The following is a 15,058-nucleotide window of genomic DNA, read 5'->3' on the forward strand; positions in this document are numbered from 1 at the left end:
CAAGGATTTATAGAGCGCACTAATCACCCGTTAGGGTCTCAAGGCGCTGGGGGGGAGCTACTGGTCGTAGAGCCATGTCTTGAGGCGTTTCCTGAATGTCAAGAGGTCTTGGGTCTGTAGAAGGTGGAGCAGTAGGGAGTTCTAGGTCTTGGCGGCTAGGTGAGAGAAGGATCTTCTTCCGGCGGTGGTGCGGCGGATGCGGGGGATGGAGGCGAGGGCGAGGCTGGCGGAGCGAAGTTTGCGGGTGGGGGTGTGGAAGGTGAGTCTGTCGTTGAGGTAGGCTGGGCCTGTGTTGTGGAGGGCCTTGTGTGCATGGATGAGGAGTTTGAAGGTGATCCTCTTTGACACTGGTAGCCAGTGAAGGTCTCTGAGGTGGGGGGAAATGTGGTCACGGCGTGGGATGTCCAGAATGAGGCGGGCGATGCGTTCTGGATTCTTTGGAGTTTTGTTAGTAGTTTGGTTGTTATTCCTGCATATAGGGCGTGTCCATAGTCCAATCGGCTGCTGACCAGGGCGTGGGTGACAGTTTTCCTGGTTTCGACGGGAATCCAAGTGGAATCCAAGACGGGAGTGTGGAGGCCAAGATGAAGCCTAGGTTGCATGTGTGGGTGGTGGGTGAGGGCGCTGTTCCTAGGGAGGTGGGCCACCAGGAGTCATTTCAAGTTGAGGGGTTGGTGCCAAAGATGAGGATTTCTGTCTTGTCTGTGTTTAACTTGAGGTGGCTTGATTCCATCCAGCTGGCGATGGCGTGAAGTCCATTGTGGAGGTTGTTCTTTGCAGTTGTAGGGTCTTTCATGAGGGAGAGGATGAACTGAGTGTCCTCTGCGTAGGAAACTATGTTGATGTGGTGGGTTCGTGCGATGTTGGCGAGGGGGGCCATGTAAACGTTGAAGAGCGTGGGGCTGAGCGTAGATCCTTGGGGAACTTCACAGATGATTCTGGAAGCTTCTGACAGGAACGGTGGGAGGCGGACTCTCTGGGTTCTGCCTGAGAGAAATGACGAGATCCAGTTGAGTGCCTTGTCGCGGATTCCTGCGTTGTGTAGGTGTGTGCAGAGAGTGTGATGGCATACCGTGTCGAAAGCTGCGGAGAGGTCCAGGAGGATGAGTGCTGCTGTTTCTCCTTCGTCGAGCATGGTCCTAATGTCGTCTGTGACAGCAATGAGTGCAGTCTCAGTGCTGTGGTTTCTGCGGAATCCGGATTGGGAGGTGTTGAGTACCTTGCTGTCTTCCAGGAACCGGGATAGTTGGCTGTTTACAATTTTTTCGATTACCTTGGCTGGGAAGGGGAGGAGGGAGATCGGCCGGAAGTTCTTGGGGTCGTCTGGGTCTGCCTTTGGTTTCTTTAGCAGGGCGTTGATTTCTGCGTGCTTCCATCTTTCTGGGAAGGTGGCTGACTCGAAGGATCTGTTGATGGTTTTGCAGAGGTGGGGGGCAATGATGATGTTTGCCTTATTGAAGATATGGTGTGGGCAGGGGTCCGATGGTGATCAGGAGTGGATGGAGGCCATGGTGGTGGTGGTGTCTTCTATGTTGACGAGGGTCCATGTGTGGATGAGGTGGGTGTTGCTTGGAGCGTTGGGTTCTTGGGTGTTTGTAGTCAGCTGGTGGGTCTGGGGTTTGAAGCTATTGTGGATTTCTTCTATCTTTCGACGGAAGTGGGTTGCCAGTGAGTTGCAGAACTCCTGTGATGGCAGGGGTTCGTTGGAGCAGGTCCTGGGGGTGGAGAGCTCATTGACGATGCCGAAGAGCTCTTTCCTGTTGTGAGCGTTGGCATTGATGCGGTTTTTGAAGTGAGTCCTTTTGGTGGTGCGGATCAGTTGGTGATGTTTGCGTAGGGCATCCTTGAAAGCAATGTGGTTGGAGTTGGTAGGGTCAAGGTGCCAGGTTTTTTCCATTCTGCGACATAGCCGTTTGGATTCCTGTAGTTCTGGGGTGAACCAGCTGGCCTTGATTCTGTGGGAGGTGTTTGGGTTTTTTTTGAGAGGTGCGAGGGTGTTGGCGCAATCTTCTATCCAGCGATGCAGGTTGGTGGAGGCTATGTTGGAGTCCCAGGGGATGGGGCCCAGGCGAGAGTGGAGATCAGTTGATCCGTTGATATTTTGCTCCAGTTGTATCGGGAGGGTTGTGTGCGGTGGTGGTGAGTGACTGGTTTTTGGTAGGAGAAGATGCAGCGGTGGTCTGTCCAACTGAGTTCGGTGGTGTGGCTGAAACAGACGTGGTTGCTAGCTTAGAAGATGGGGTCGAGTGTGTGGCCTGCGGAGTGGGTGGGTGTAGTGACGAGTTGCTTGAGGCCAAAGTTGGCGAGGTTGTCGATTAGATTGATGGTGTTGATATCGTTGTTGTTTTCTAGGTGGAAGTTTAGGTCACCAAGGAGGATGTAGTCTGTTGAGGCGAGGGCTTGGGGGCTGATGGCATCGGCAATGTCATCACAGAACTGCGGACTGGGTCCAGGGGGTCTGTAGACCAGTGTTCCTCTGAGTGTGTTGTTGGCGTTGATGTGGATTTTGAAGTGGAGGTGCTCGGCGGAGTTGATGGAGTCGTGGGAGTTGGTGGAGACTCTTATGGTGTTTTTGTGGACTAAGGCGATTCCTCCTCCTGGTCTGTTGAGTCGGTCTCTTCTGGTAATCTTGTAGTTTTCTGGTATGGGTATGGCTACATCTGGTTCTGAGGCCGAATTCATCCAGGTTTCGGTGAGGAATGCGACGTTGGGCGAGTATGTGGTCAGTAGGGCCCAGAGTTCAATTGAATGTTTGTGGACGGAGCGGGTGTTAAGTAGGATGCATCTTAGGCGGTTGTCTGTTTTGATTTGGAGTTTGGAGGTTAGGTTGCAGGTGAAATTGCAGGCTTTGCAGGAGAATGGTCCTTTGGTGCACGTCGGTGTGGACTGGAAGCAGATGGAGGAGAGTCCTGGATTAAGGGCGTGGAGTTCGTTGGCAGTGTAAAGGTGTTTGGTGGCACAGGAGGCGTGTTGGCCAGGGGGTCTGGCGCTGGGCGCGGTCTTGGCGCAGATGGGTGCAGGTGGGCTTGCCTTTGGCGCGCCTTCGGAGAGCCAGTGGCGCGTCCGCTGCGCGTCCTCGCTGCGGCCGGCATAAGAGGGGAGGTGGGATGGAGTGGCAGCTGGGAGGAGGGAGGGAAACCTCAAATGGGAGTGCAGGGGGCGGGGCAGCAGGAGTCAGGAGCGGGAAGAGCTCTAAAGAGGAGGGAGGGGGGTGGGGCCTTCCGGGAGAGGAGAAGCCCAAACAAGCCCAGACAAGCCTAGACAAGCCCAAACAAGCCCAAAACAATGGCAACACTTACCGGAGCAGTGGTGAGGAGGAAGCGACCTGCCTGCAAGGATGCAGGATCAGAGGTGCCATTTACCGTCCTGCTGAAAGCTGGAGTTCTCCGGCTGCTACAGATGCAGTGGAAGGCCGTACTCTCCCCCACCGACAGCACTGACCAGGGACACAGTCCAGGTGCACTTCCAACAGTTCTCCCATTGCAGGCTCCACTCCAGATAGGTACCGTTTTTATCAAGGTCCCACCTTTGTTTAAATCAGCTGTATTTAAGTTGTCCCTGTCTCTCCCTTCACGTTGGTGGAAGGAAGCATAAGGAAGAGAATTAGTATTTCTTCACTGCCACAACAATGTTCAGGCTGCATGGCATTATTTAGACCAGGAATTCAACAGGGTAGCATAGTGCCAGGCAAGAAAACAGGTATCATGTTTTTTCAGCCATGGGGTGAGCAATACAGCACCACAGAGAATTTTAATTTAACTTTTCTAGTTATAGTCAAAGGGCCGTCATTCGTAGGAAAGAAAAACAAGATGACTAGATTAATTGTCACAGGTAGGAAGCAAGTTAAATGTAATTAACAATTCTAAAAGAAATAACTATTCACAGTCTAGCAACAACCCCGTGAATGAGTGTACTTCAAACTTAGTGATGTATATGAGGGAAACTGTAAATAAACATTTAAGATTGTATAGTTGCATAGATGACTAATTTGATGTCCAAATATTGAGCAACAATAATTTAGCCAGAGGTACCTTTGAATATTGCAAGGTACATTTTTCACATAACTCTTCTAACTTGAGCTCTAGTTTTCCAGAGTTTCTCTCTCCTTTTTGATCATTTTTTTATAGGATGTGCTGTCGGTGTGAAGCATTTTGTAGAATGTTCCAAATCATGCTAGATCTCAGTTGATGCACTGTCTGTGCTATAAAACTTTTGTCTAACTTGCATGCAGATAGGAAATGAACTTTAAGAAGAATTTCTCTACAACAGGGGCCAGGTCACAAAACATGTTCGTATTAGACTTTAGGACAGTTGAACTCCACATTGTAAATGTGTACTTTGCATAGATGTTTGTGATGATTTTATCCAACAGGATCCTAGTTGTGATCAGTTTTAGCTTGTGTATTTAAATACCTTCTGATTCATCAGATCATGAGCAAATGCTTGTCTTCTTTTATCTTTTGTGATGCTGTAGTGCACATAACTTAACACGTTTTACTGCTTTAATTCTTATGTGCAAGCTGTTGTTTTTAGAGCACTTTCCATAATAAATTAGATACATTTATTTAGATGTAGCTATTGAAATTAGTAATTTATTTAATTATTAAATTCACTGTATGTTTTTTTATTAACTGTTAAATTGTTGACACCAATGTTTAATCCATCATTGTACATTTATATGTTTAACAGGTCGGGAAAGCTCCAAAGGATAGATTATGCAGAAGGGCAAGTACAACCACTGAATTTTATTTCAAGTTGTAAATATGTAGTAAATAGTGTGTTTTATTATATCTTTCTATAAAGAATAATTCAGTAAGTTGCATGCTTGCTGTTTTAACTTTGTTCTACAGATAGTTTTTTCAGTTGTCTAAAATAATAATGCAGCCTGTCTTGAAATGTTAATAAAGAGGAAATACCCAGGCAGTGAGTCACTCAGAAATGCAGTGAATTTAAACACTATAGGTTCACATTCTCAGTGGCTCAAGTGTTCCGCATGATGTGTCAGTGGTTTACAAAACCTTGTGTAAATAAACACATGAAAATTGTGACCATAGTTTTTCCTATTTCCAACAACCTTGAAAGGCCAGTTCTTGAGAAACTCTGTGAACACCTCAACAAAAAGCAGAAACGGCTGTCAAATCGCTGTCAAAGTTCTCCCAGCAAAGACTGTAGGAAAAGAAGTCTTGCTTTTGACAAACCACCTTCTTCAGAGACCCTGCCGGCTCCAAAGAGGTTTAAAGACATGACTACCAGCGTTCCTCTTATTGCTTTCATACTACATACCTTCTCACCACCACCTTTACATCTTACACCACTTCCCCTACTGCTTCCTCCCACTTCCTCTCCACCAGATTCACTTCAAGAGTTGCCACTTTGATAGCTAGAGCATGGGAGCCCATTCAGCACTTAACAGGAAATAGGGGATAACTTTTGTTTGAGAGAAGATACAAAAAAAGTCAAATTCGGTGTCAAATGAATTATAATATGAAATCCACTTCAATGGTGAAGTCGAATTTTGACTCACAACTTTGAAAATGACACTTTTAGAAAGCTGTTATTTTCTTTCCTAACCTCTTGGTGCCTTCATCCTGTTCCTGGGTCACATGATTGGCGGAGAGAAGCTGTCATCTGTCACACTTGCACTTTAAAGACACTGCCTCAGCTTGCCCACAAATAACTTCACACTAGCCTATAGTTGGGAAACAGCCATTACAAAAAAGCCCAAACCCCACATGCTATAACAACGAAGGCTTAACAATGCATGCAACATTACCACACATGCCTTTACAATGAATATGCCTTTACCACGCATGCCATTGCAACGTATTTCGGCATAATTCCTTGTAAAGGCTTTACACTTAAGTATTACGTGTGTGTGTGTGTGTGTGTGTGTGTGTGTACATATGTATATATGTGTGAATATGTGGTCCTAACTATAACGACGGTCACTAGGTAAATATATAAATTTTAATATACATTACCTAGTGGCGATCGCCACCAGGTCGTTCTAGTTAGGACCTACTGTCTATAGAAAAAGTGTTTTTGACTTGCCTAGATCTTTGGTGTTGCTTGACAAATCTTCACTAAATTTTCCCAAAATATTTGACACTCACATCAGCTGCTGTCTATAAAGTTTTGGGGTGATCTGTGAAGCGGGGGCTGAGAAAAAGGTGAGGGGGTAAAAAAAAAACGGTTTCCAATGTTAATTCCTGTAGGGATTTTGAACAGATTTACAGCCTGAACCACTGTACGGAATTGCACCAAATTTGGCAAAAAGGTAGCTTTTGGTCCAGAATGCACAGTTTTTGTTATTTGGTGTAAATCTGTTCAATTTTGTATCTGTATGGACATGAGGGCTGCACGAACACTCCTGATCTCGTGCTTAGATCTGATTGGATGATAACACTTCAACCAGGAAGTGTTGGCAGCCATGTTGGGACTCGACTTCAGTTGAGTCCCACAAACAAAAAGTGAAAGAATTTGAAAAGGGGCCAGGGTAGAGTTACCTTGACACATTAGCTCTGATGCTGGGGTCCCAGAGGGCCGCCCAGGGCTTAAAAAGCGTTTTCTTTTTTTACATTTTCAGCACAGATGCGCAAAAAATGAGAAAAAATGTTTAAAAAGACAAGTGTGTTCTTGGTTTGTAAACAGCCCCTAAGTGAGCCAGGTCCCAGGGGCAATTAAGTTTTGCAAGGAGGGGTGGGTGGGCCCCATGCCCTCCGTCCGCAGCCCCGGGGACCGCAGCCTCCTGCAATTCTGGTTCATCCATTTATTGACTTCCCTCATACAAGCTTGAAATCTGTCAGCTGTGATGTCTATGCTGTCTTGCATGGTAACAATGATTTGGGTGTTGTTAGCATATGAGGACACCTGAAAGTCAAAGGATCGAACCAAATTGGCCAGAGGGTGACGTAAAGATTAAAAAGGTTTGGACTCAAAGACTTTCCCTGGGGGACCCCACAAGGAAGCTTGTAAGAGGGTGAGTAGAAATCCCCGCACTTAACCAACAGAATTCTCTCCTGGAGAAAGGTCTCCTGCAAGCTGAGTCTCTCAGACCTGCCTCAAAGAGGCGGTGGATCAGAATTTGGGGTGATATAGTGTTGAATGCAGCTGATAGATCTAATAGAATCAGAATGGCATATCCATTTTGGTCTACCTGTTTTCTTATAGTCAGTGGTGACCAGCAGGGTGGACTCAGTACTGTGGTGTTTGCAGAATCCATGTTCGGAGATGTCCAGTTGGTCATGTGCCAGCAGAAAGGTATCAAGTTCTTCATTTATATGGTTCTCTAATATTTTAGCCAGCATTGGAAGGAGAGCAATTGGGCACAGATTTTTAAGGTCTCCTAGGTCTCCTAGGTCTCCCCCTGTTTTTTTTTTAATAAGCATAATAACAGTCTCTTTCCAAGTGTTGGGAAACTTTTCCAATTCTAATATTTCTGCATAGATCTTTTCTAGAGGTGCTGCTATGCATTCGCTAATAATTTGCAGTATTCTGGGGGGACAGGGGTCGTTGGGAGAACCTGAATAACTTTTGGACGAATAGGAGATAATTTTAGTAGTTGTTAAGGGTGAGAATTTTGACAGTCTACCCACTCCCTGGTGTATTATTGAGTTCCAGATCATGTGCTCCTGGGACCAGTTGAGAATTCAGCAAATATTTTCATGACTTTTTCTTTAAAAAAGGTACCTACACTGTCGCAGAATTTTTGTGAATTTTCTAGCTACTGAAGGGGGATGGGGGCTGCTAATGCCTTAATTTGTCATGTTTTATGGCACTTATATAAGCGCCCCCCAGTCCTCTGAGTTTTGTTCTTTCGACTGGACCCAGTTCGAGTTTCCATTTCCTTTCCTGGTTTCTACACGATCTCTGGAGTGTCTTAAGCTCTTCGGTGTACCAAGGGGCTGATTTCTTTTTCCCAGTTTTGGATTTTGATCGCCCACAAAGGTGCTACTATATTGATTGCATCTTTTACCCATGAGTTAAAGATTGCCACACTCTGACCAGTGCTGTCCTTTAGATTTTCTTGGCTTCTCTCTAGGGCTAGGGTGAGATCCTCTTTCGTCTGCGGTTCCAATATCTACTGGAAGTGGTGGTGGTCTGCTTAAGTTCTTTCCCTCTTTTGTATTTCACCTCAAAGCTGAATCAGACGATGGTCCGTCCACTTGAGTTGCCTGCACTTCCCTATTGTGGTGAGCTTGTGTGTAGAGAAAATGCCATCTAGTGTGTGTCCCCCAGTATGCGTACTATCAGTGAACCCTTGGTTCCAACCAAAGTCATAGAAGCAAGGAAGGTGAGGGTCTCACCATCTTCTCTATTTTCTAATTGGAAGTTGAAGTTTCCAAGAACTATACTATGGTTCATGGAAGTAAGTGGTTCGATAATTTAGGCCCAGTTTACTAAGAAGTTCTTCTTGAGCCCAGGCAGACGATAGACAATAGCCCTTCAATTCTGAGCAGATTTCCTTGTTTGATCTTAAAAAATCCACCTTCACAGGTGTCAGGTGTGATTGTTAATGAGTTAAGCTACAGCCCAAGTTCTGTTTGAAAATAATCGCTACCCCGCCTCCTCTCCTGTCTTGCCTATCTATTCTTTCTACACCATAGCCTGTATGCAGTGCTGTGACAAAGTCCGGGTCATAGTCAGCTATAGCCTAGGTCTCTGTCAGGAATAGGCAGTCAAAATTTGATTCTTCGATAACATCCCTTATCTCCAGGCTGTGTTTTAATAGAGATCTGACATTAATCAACCAGCATCTCAGTATTTTGTGAGTGAATTGTTTTGCCTTTCTGGGAGGGTCAGTCTTGGGGGGTCTTATAGTTTTGTCAGGATACTCTATCCTAGAGCAATCTTCGAGTTCCCAGGTGCTATACCTGCGGGTCTATCTGTCGGGTAGAGGGAGAGGGACCTTCTACTCCCTCCTGCTACATATAGGCATATAACGTCTGAGTTGTTCCTCTGTATATTGTATCCGGGTAGCATTATTATTGAAACCGGCATAGTTTCTGGCCTCTGGGCCCGTTCGGGCACAGATAAGCTTGCCTTAGGTGTGCCTTTGGCACGTCCGCGGTCAGTCCATGTTAAATATAGTTTGCCGGCACATGTGTCGAAGGGGGGTGTGGCAACCAGGAAAAAGACTGGTCCGACACTCTCGCACCAAAGAATGGAAATGCAATATGACCAACACAGTTAGGACTGGAGGCTCTTACTGGCCTTTTAGTCTGCGAAATGAAAAGAAAAAGTGCCTTAGGGATGGTACAAATTATATTCCCCCCCTTCATCTCCCGCCTCAAAGAAAGTATTAAAGTACTAATATTCAGCAGTCTAAAATTGGTGAGTTAAAAAGAGTTGGGATCGCGTCATGCGTACGTTAATTAAATTAAAAAGGTCAGTCTACAGCGTCTAATAATTACAGAGAGTGAAGGCTTATAAACAATTTAGAAATAAAATTGCGTCCGGTTTTGATTAAGAACAAGCATTGGCAATCCAATAGGTCTCGGCAATCTGAGAGCAATAGGTGTTGCTAATGTGAATGTATTTGTGTACGGATCTGGGTCTGTTTTTATTAATGTACACAAATGCATTAGCATTGCCTATAGCTCTCAGATTGCCGAGACCTATTGACTTTCTGGCTTTTTGCGAAAGAAAGACATTGAGTGGAGCTAAGGAGGATTTCTGTGAATATGCATTTTAAATGGAGATGGTCATCCATTAGGTATGTTAATGTATGCGTATTTCCTTATTTTTAACTTCTGGGCCAGATGCATGGCTGCGACTTCAGCAGGTAAAAAAGCAGAATGCTCTCCATTGGTTCAGCAGACTCTGAGGTCAGGGGCACTCAGTTTGGAATAAACCACTCGGTCCTGGCCTGGTGTATATAAGAGTCATACTATATGAAACGTGTTTCGAATACAATGTTGTGGAATGATTTACATTATTTCAAAAAGCCTGTGTTCAATCCGATTTTGGTCACAAGTGGATCAGATACATCTATGGGTATGCTGTTAAAATTGTGCTTACTACCCCTGACAAGCGCTCAATATTAGCACAGAGCATATAAAAAAAAGTGTTTCCATTAGGCATTTGGAAGAATGGAGGGAAAATGCAACAGATTACTCATTCGTACTACTGGGTTTAACCAAAGGTACACTTCTATATCAATGAAAAAAAGGAAAAACAAAAAAATCTATATAAATATTACACATTTTTAAACAAAGTCACATAACTATTTGGGCTTTTAAGGTCAGCAACTTAATAGGAAACTGAAATATAATAAAGTGCGATACATATGCAATTAGCAAGTTTTGATTTCCAAGCTACTCGGCAATGTACAAAAGGTGCATTTACAAGCATCTACAGTGCCACCCTGGAACAGAGGAGACAAATGCAGGTGATAGCCCACATGGAACTTAAAGCATGTCCCAAATTTGGCAGGAAAATACCAACATTGGAGAAAAATGTATGTGACATGGTCATAGCTGTCAAGGTTTGAGATTGCTATGTGTGACATTTTCAGAATTTCAGTAAAATTATAAGTGTCATTTCAGCTACTATGAATGACACTTTCTCGCAAGCAAAATCAAGCAATGAAGACGAGGGAAGTATATAAATATCAGAAATGACACCCATTTAAGCAACACGAAACTGTAAGATCATAAACCTGCTGCAAAGCACCAAAAACAGAAGCACCTAGTGTGCTTATAACCTGATCGTACTGTGAGAGGAGCAGCCGCTCTGTCTCATGTGGGCCCACATGTCACCCGGGGTGAGTAACAGGATGTGAAAGGCCCCTGAACGTGGATCTCAGCTCCCTCAGCCTGCCTATATTTATAAATTATAGTCAGCTGACTCTGACCCCAGCTGCCATAGTCAGCACTGCACAGGCATGATAGTGATTTAGCAAGTCTTAGGAGACAAGAAGCTGTGACTGAAGCACGCACAGTGCCACTGTCACAGCCAGGGCTGAGGAACTCTATTCAAAATGTCACAGCTCACATCTTCATTTATAAGCCTTTGACGTAGCTTAGTTAAGTCACACTATTCTTAATTAATAAAGCATTTGAGTGTGAGCGCCAACCCAGCCACCCCAGGGCGTGCCGCGGCACCCTCTAAATTAATACTGTAAGTCTTCACTTCAGATTGCAAAATAAATCGGGAACAAGGAAATGCAAATGTAATTAAAGTGGGGTAAGGAAGGGTATAAACATTAAAATAGTGATCTAAGGATTCAGAACTGGGCCCATAAGGGCAACATTTGCAGATGGAATGCACAGCAAGCTTCCGTACTCTAACTCTCTGCAAGCAGTTGTCTCCTGCACACAACAGCGGACAGCAATCCAGGCATCAATAAGAAAAGAAGTCCTATGGCTGTTAGAAAGAGGCTTGAGAACACCCAAGATTACTAATGAATGTGGATAGAAATTGGAGGAGGATTTCCCAAGTCGTAGGTTCTGTGGGCGTTCATAAGTGCGATGTATGTTTGAAGAGTGGGACAAAACAGAGAAAAACATTGAGTCTTAAAATGTAAAACACTGGTATCATGCTTATTAATTAACGTCATCAGTGTGAGAATCAAGCACAGATATGTTTTCGAGTCAATGTGTGAATTTTTGCTGTAAAGAAGAAAAGTACTTTTCAGCCATTGTAAGTGATTTAATTGCATTCTTTACTTGCTCGCCAATCAGTTAAAGGGATGTTACTCCATTCTAAGATGGGCCTCTACTTGCCACTACTGCAGGAGGGGAGTGGGGCGCATTATCCTATGTGCATCCTTCCCTTGGAGGACATCAAATCTGTGGTGATCTGAGAATGAGGCAGCCGCCTTTTGACTTATGGGGATCTAGTGGAGAACACAATTAGAACATCTGAATATTAGTACTGCAGTGCCTACATGCTGACCGTCAGACACAGCTGTAAGCAGCAGCCCGGCCCCCCCCTATCAGGACAAAAGGAGCCAGGCAGCACATTGGGCACGGGGTAAACAAAGGGAAAAAATGGTGTTTGGAGTGAATGAAAACACCAGCGATTCTGAGGAGTGCTCGGAAACGAAGAGCAGCATTGAGCATAGGGTAAAAGAAAAAAAATGTCGCTCAGAGCAAATGAATACACCAGCGCTCAGGAGAAGGGCTTGAAAACGAAAGGAAAAAAAAGTTCCTAGATTGGGCATAATGTGAGGGATAGTCGAGGGATAATGTACTTAGTTCCTGCTTTTGGGGAGGGGTAAAAGCAGGAAAAGGCATGACCAAAGCACGCCATGGTCAAATGGTGAGAAACAATAGGAGAGCGACGATGGAGCCAGCCAAACGCAAGACTATGGGTAAGATGAAGCCCACAATGTAGATACATCATGTCTCAGTTTGAGACCGCGCATGTGTGCTTTCTAAAGCCAGGACCTAAAAAAATGTGCTCCCTAGATTGCTTTACTTATTCCTGGCCCTCCCATTTAATTTCCCTGCATACAATACATACTTTCTACAGCAGGCCATAGACCACTTTTCTGGACAAGAAGGGCAAGCGTGTCAAGAAAAGTGCTGCAGGCTTTCAGACAGGCGGGCAGATTGAACCTCCCTAACATTAGGAAATACTACAAGGCGTCTCAGAGGATCATGGTTCTGGGTTCAGAAATGGAAAGGGAACCTATTTAATTTTCAACTACATTTTGGTGTGCTGTCTTCTATGCTTTCTTAATAGCTGTCTCACTAATTGGACCTCTTTAAAGGAGGAGTAATATTACAGGATGTAAGGACAATATATGTTGAATTGATATGATGGATTTTCATGAAAACATTTCTATTGTGAAAAAAATAGTTACTGTCTTTATTTTTCAGGATGTAGGGATGAGTGACATAGCATTGACATCATTTCTTGGCTCTTGCTCAGACCTTCTTCAAACTTTAATGGAGGTAAGCAATCAATATTTTCCAAAAGAAAATGTAAAATCAACTATTTTAACTAAGTATTTGAGCACTGCAAACCTAATGATGCATCAAGCCAGGAACTTTATTGTAACATAGTTGTAGTTAAATATCTTTTTTATGCTTCTATACATAATATTTCACTTCTTTTTTACACTCGTTATTTTATTGTTAATAAAATACATCAAATAATGGAACTGTCATCCAATCATAATTTAATCACAATGCATTTTCCCATGTCGTATTCTAAGCATGTTAATAAAAAGCTGACATGGCACTTAGGGCATAATTTTCCAAAGGGGTTTACCTATTGTGTGTATTAGGAAATACTTTCATACATACAAATCCACTGTCCAAAAAAATACCTTTATTCTGAGGAGGAGACTAAACATTCTGTTTACTGAAACATATTTTAATAAGTACCAGTATCTATTCCTGGCTGCAATTAAAATGCTCTTGTACATGCAATATGAGACAAACACCCATATAACGACCTGTTTACCAAATCATATAAATGAGTTATTAATTTGCTAACTCTCATTTTAGTCAACTGCCAGCTTCAAAAATCTAATTGACACCCTGGGGGCATGGGGGAATTCACAAAAGTAAATACACATATGTATATTTATTTATTATGTGTACTCAAGCTACTCTTGTTACTTGGTTAAACTGCCCAGTTTTGTTTTTGCTATTCATCATTTCCACGTGGAGATGTGCACCAAGGTGCAGTGCGTCAAGTCTCCACCCTTTCAAAGGAGGCACTGGAGCCACCTACAACGGGATTTATGAGTGTAAAGTTATGACAAACAACCTATCACCTAATGGTGGAGATCTCTGCTGCAGGTTTAGGAAAATTTAATAAGGTTTAAATATTGTAATGTATAACCTAATTATAAAATAAATCATTTTAACCTAGAACTAATAAAGTGAAATGTTGCATCACATTAACTCCACAAATTATGTGTGTATTAAATAGTACAATTCAAATATATTAGGTTCATTAATAAATATTATTTGTTAAACAATTTGTTTTTAAAAAACAGCCTCCTATACATTTTTATTTCAATTCTAGTAAACGTGGTTAATTGTTGTGTAATTAATTGAACTACTTTTTATATTTTTAAACATAAGTTAAAAAAAATGTAAGTTATTATCTAAATGAAGTGTATTATTACATTTTAAATTTAAATGATAATAAATGTAATCAGTAGTTATACTTAATTTGCCAGGGCTAAAATATCTATATATACACGTGTGCACTACACACTACGAACAGATGCTTGCTAGATAAGTTATATATATATAATTTAAATGAATTATCGAATTGCATAATTTAGGGATTAATTCCTATAGGATCATAGTTTAATATTCTGTCTGTCCCATTGTTTTCTATGGGTGTGTGCTGCAATACCCATGGTTGTGTCGAGAGTGGACTTTCATTTAAGCCTATTTTGACACTTTAAGTGCTGTAGTGATTTTAGCATTGTTTTTGTGAATTGAAATGGCCTTACTCTTTTATGGGTATGTGTTACATCTCAACTCATCGTACCCTTTTTGGTAATTATGATCTATTTTCCACCACTTCCACATTTCCTACAGAATTGTATACCTCAGTGTGCTGTCCACCCCCAAGGCAGTTATCTGCCCAGAGAAAAGACAGGAGAGATGACAGTAAGTATGTGAACTGAATTTTGTAGTACGTGAGTAGTACTACTGCAGTACTAATTTACTTACTGCAAAATGCAGTTAATAAATCTGGTCCTAGGTGTTAATAATTCCCTTTTACTATTAATAACGATGTTTATCATCCTAAGTATTCTTGTAAAAGAATTTGGCTGGAAATCTAAAAACAGAAAGGAGTGCTTTTAATAGCCTACTCACCTAGAAGGCCATCTAATTTGGCGTGTGATGATGTGTTACAGTTGTTGTGTTCTGATCATCTTTGAAATTAGACGGCTATGTCTAGCTCATTGAATACTGGGTGTATCATTTTGTGGGTTAAAGGTAAGACTGACAACCTTTGACAGTTTTATATACATTATCTAAATCCACAGGCTTGCCTATTGCCTGGTAAATGATATGTGTGCTTGACAGTTGCAGGTGCAGTGCGGTACCATGATAGCTAACAACTTGTGTATCTAGGT

General features: G+C 43.0%; 1 protein-coding gene across 3 annotated transcripts in view; it reads left to right on the top strand.

The window, feature by feature from the left end:
• The window catches only part of RAB3GAP2 (RAB3 GTPase activating non-catalytic protein subunit 2), a 695,385-nt gene that overhangs the window by 593,837 nt on the left and 86,490 nt on the right, over positions 1-15,058 (top strand). For all 3 annotated transcript variants that reach the window (XM_069233869.1, XM_069233867.1, XM_069233868.1), the window contains 2 exons: positions 4,690-4,725; positions 12,828-12,902. In XM_069233869.1, coding sequence (XP_069089970.1) covers positions 4,690-4,725; positions 12,828-12,902 — 111 coding nt within the window. The remainder of the gene's footprint in view (positions 1-4,689; positions 4,726-12,827; positions 12,903-15,058) is intronic.

Source organism: Pleurodeles waltl, chromosome 5, assembly GCF_031143425.1.
Source record: "Pleurodeles waltl isolate 20211129_DDA chromosome 5, aPleWal1.hap1.20221129, whole genome shotgun sequence".
Taxonomy (NCBI): Eukaryota; Metazoa; Chordata; class Amphibia; order Caudata; family Salamandridae; genus Pleurodeles; species Pleurodeles waltl.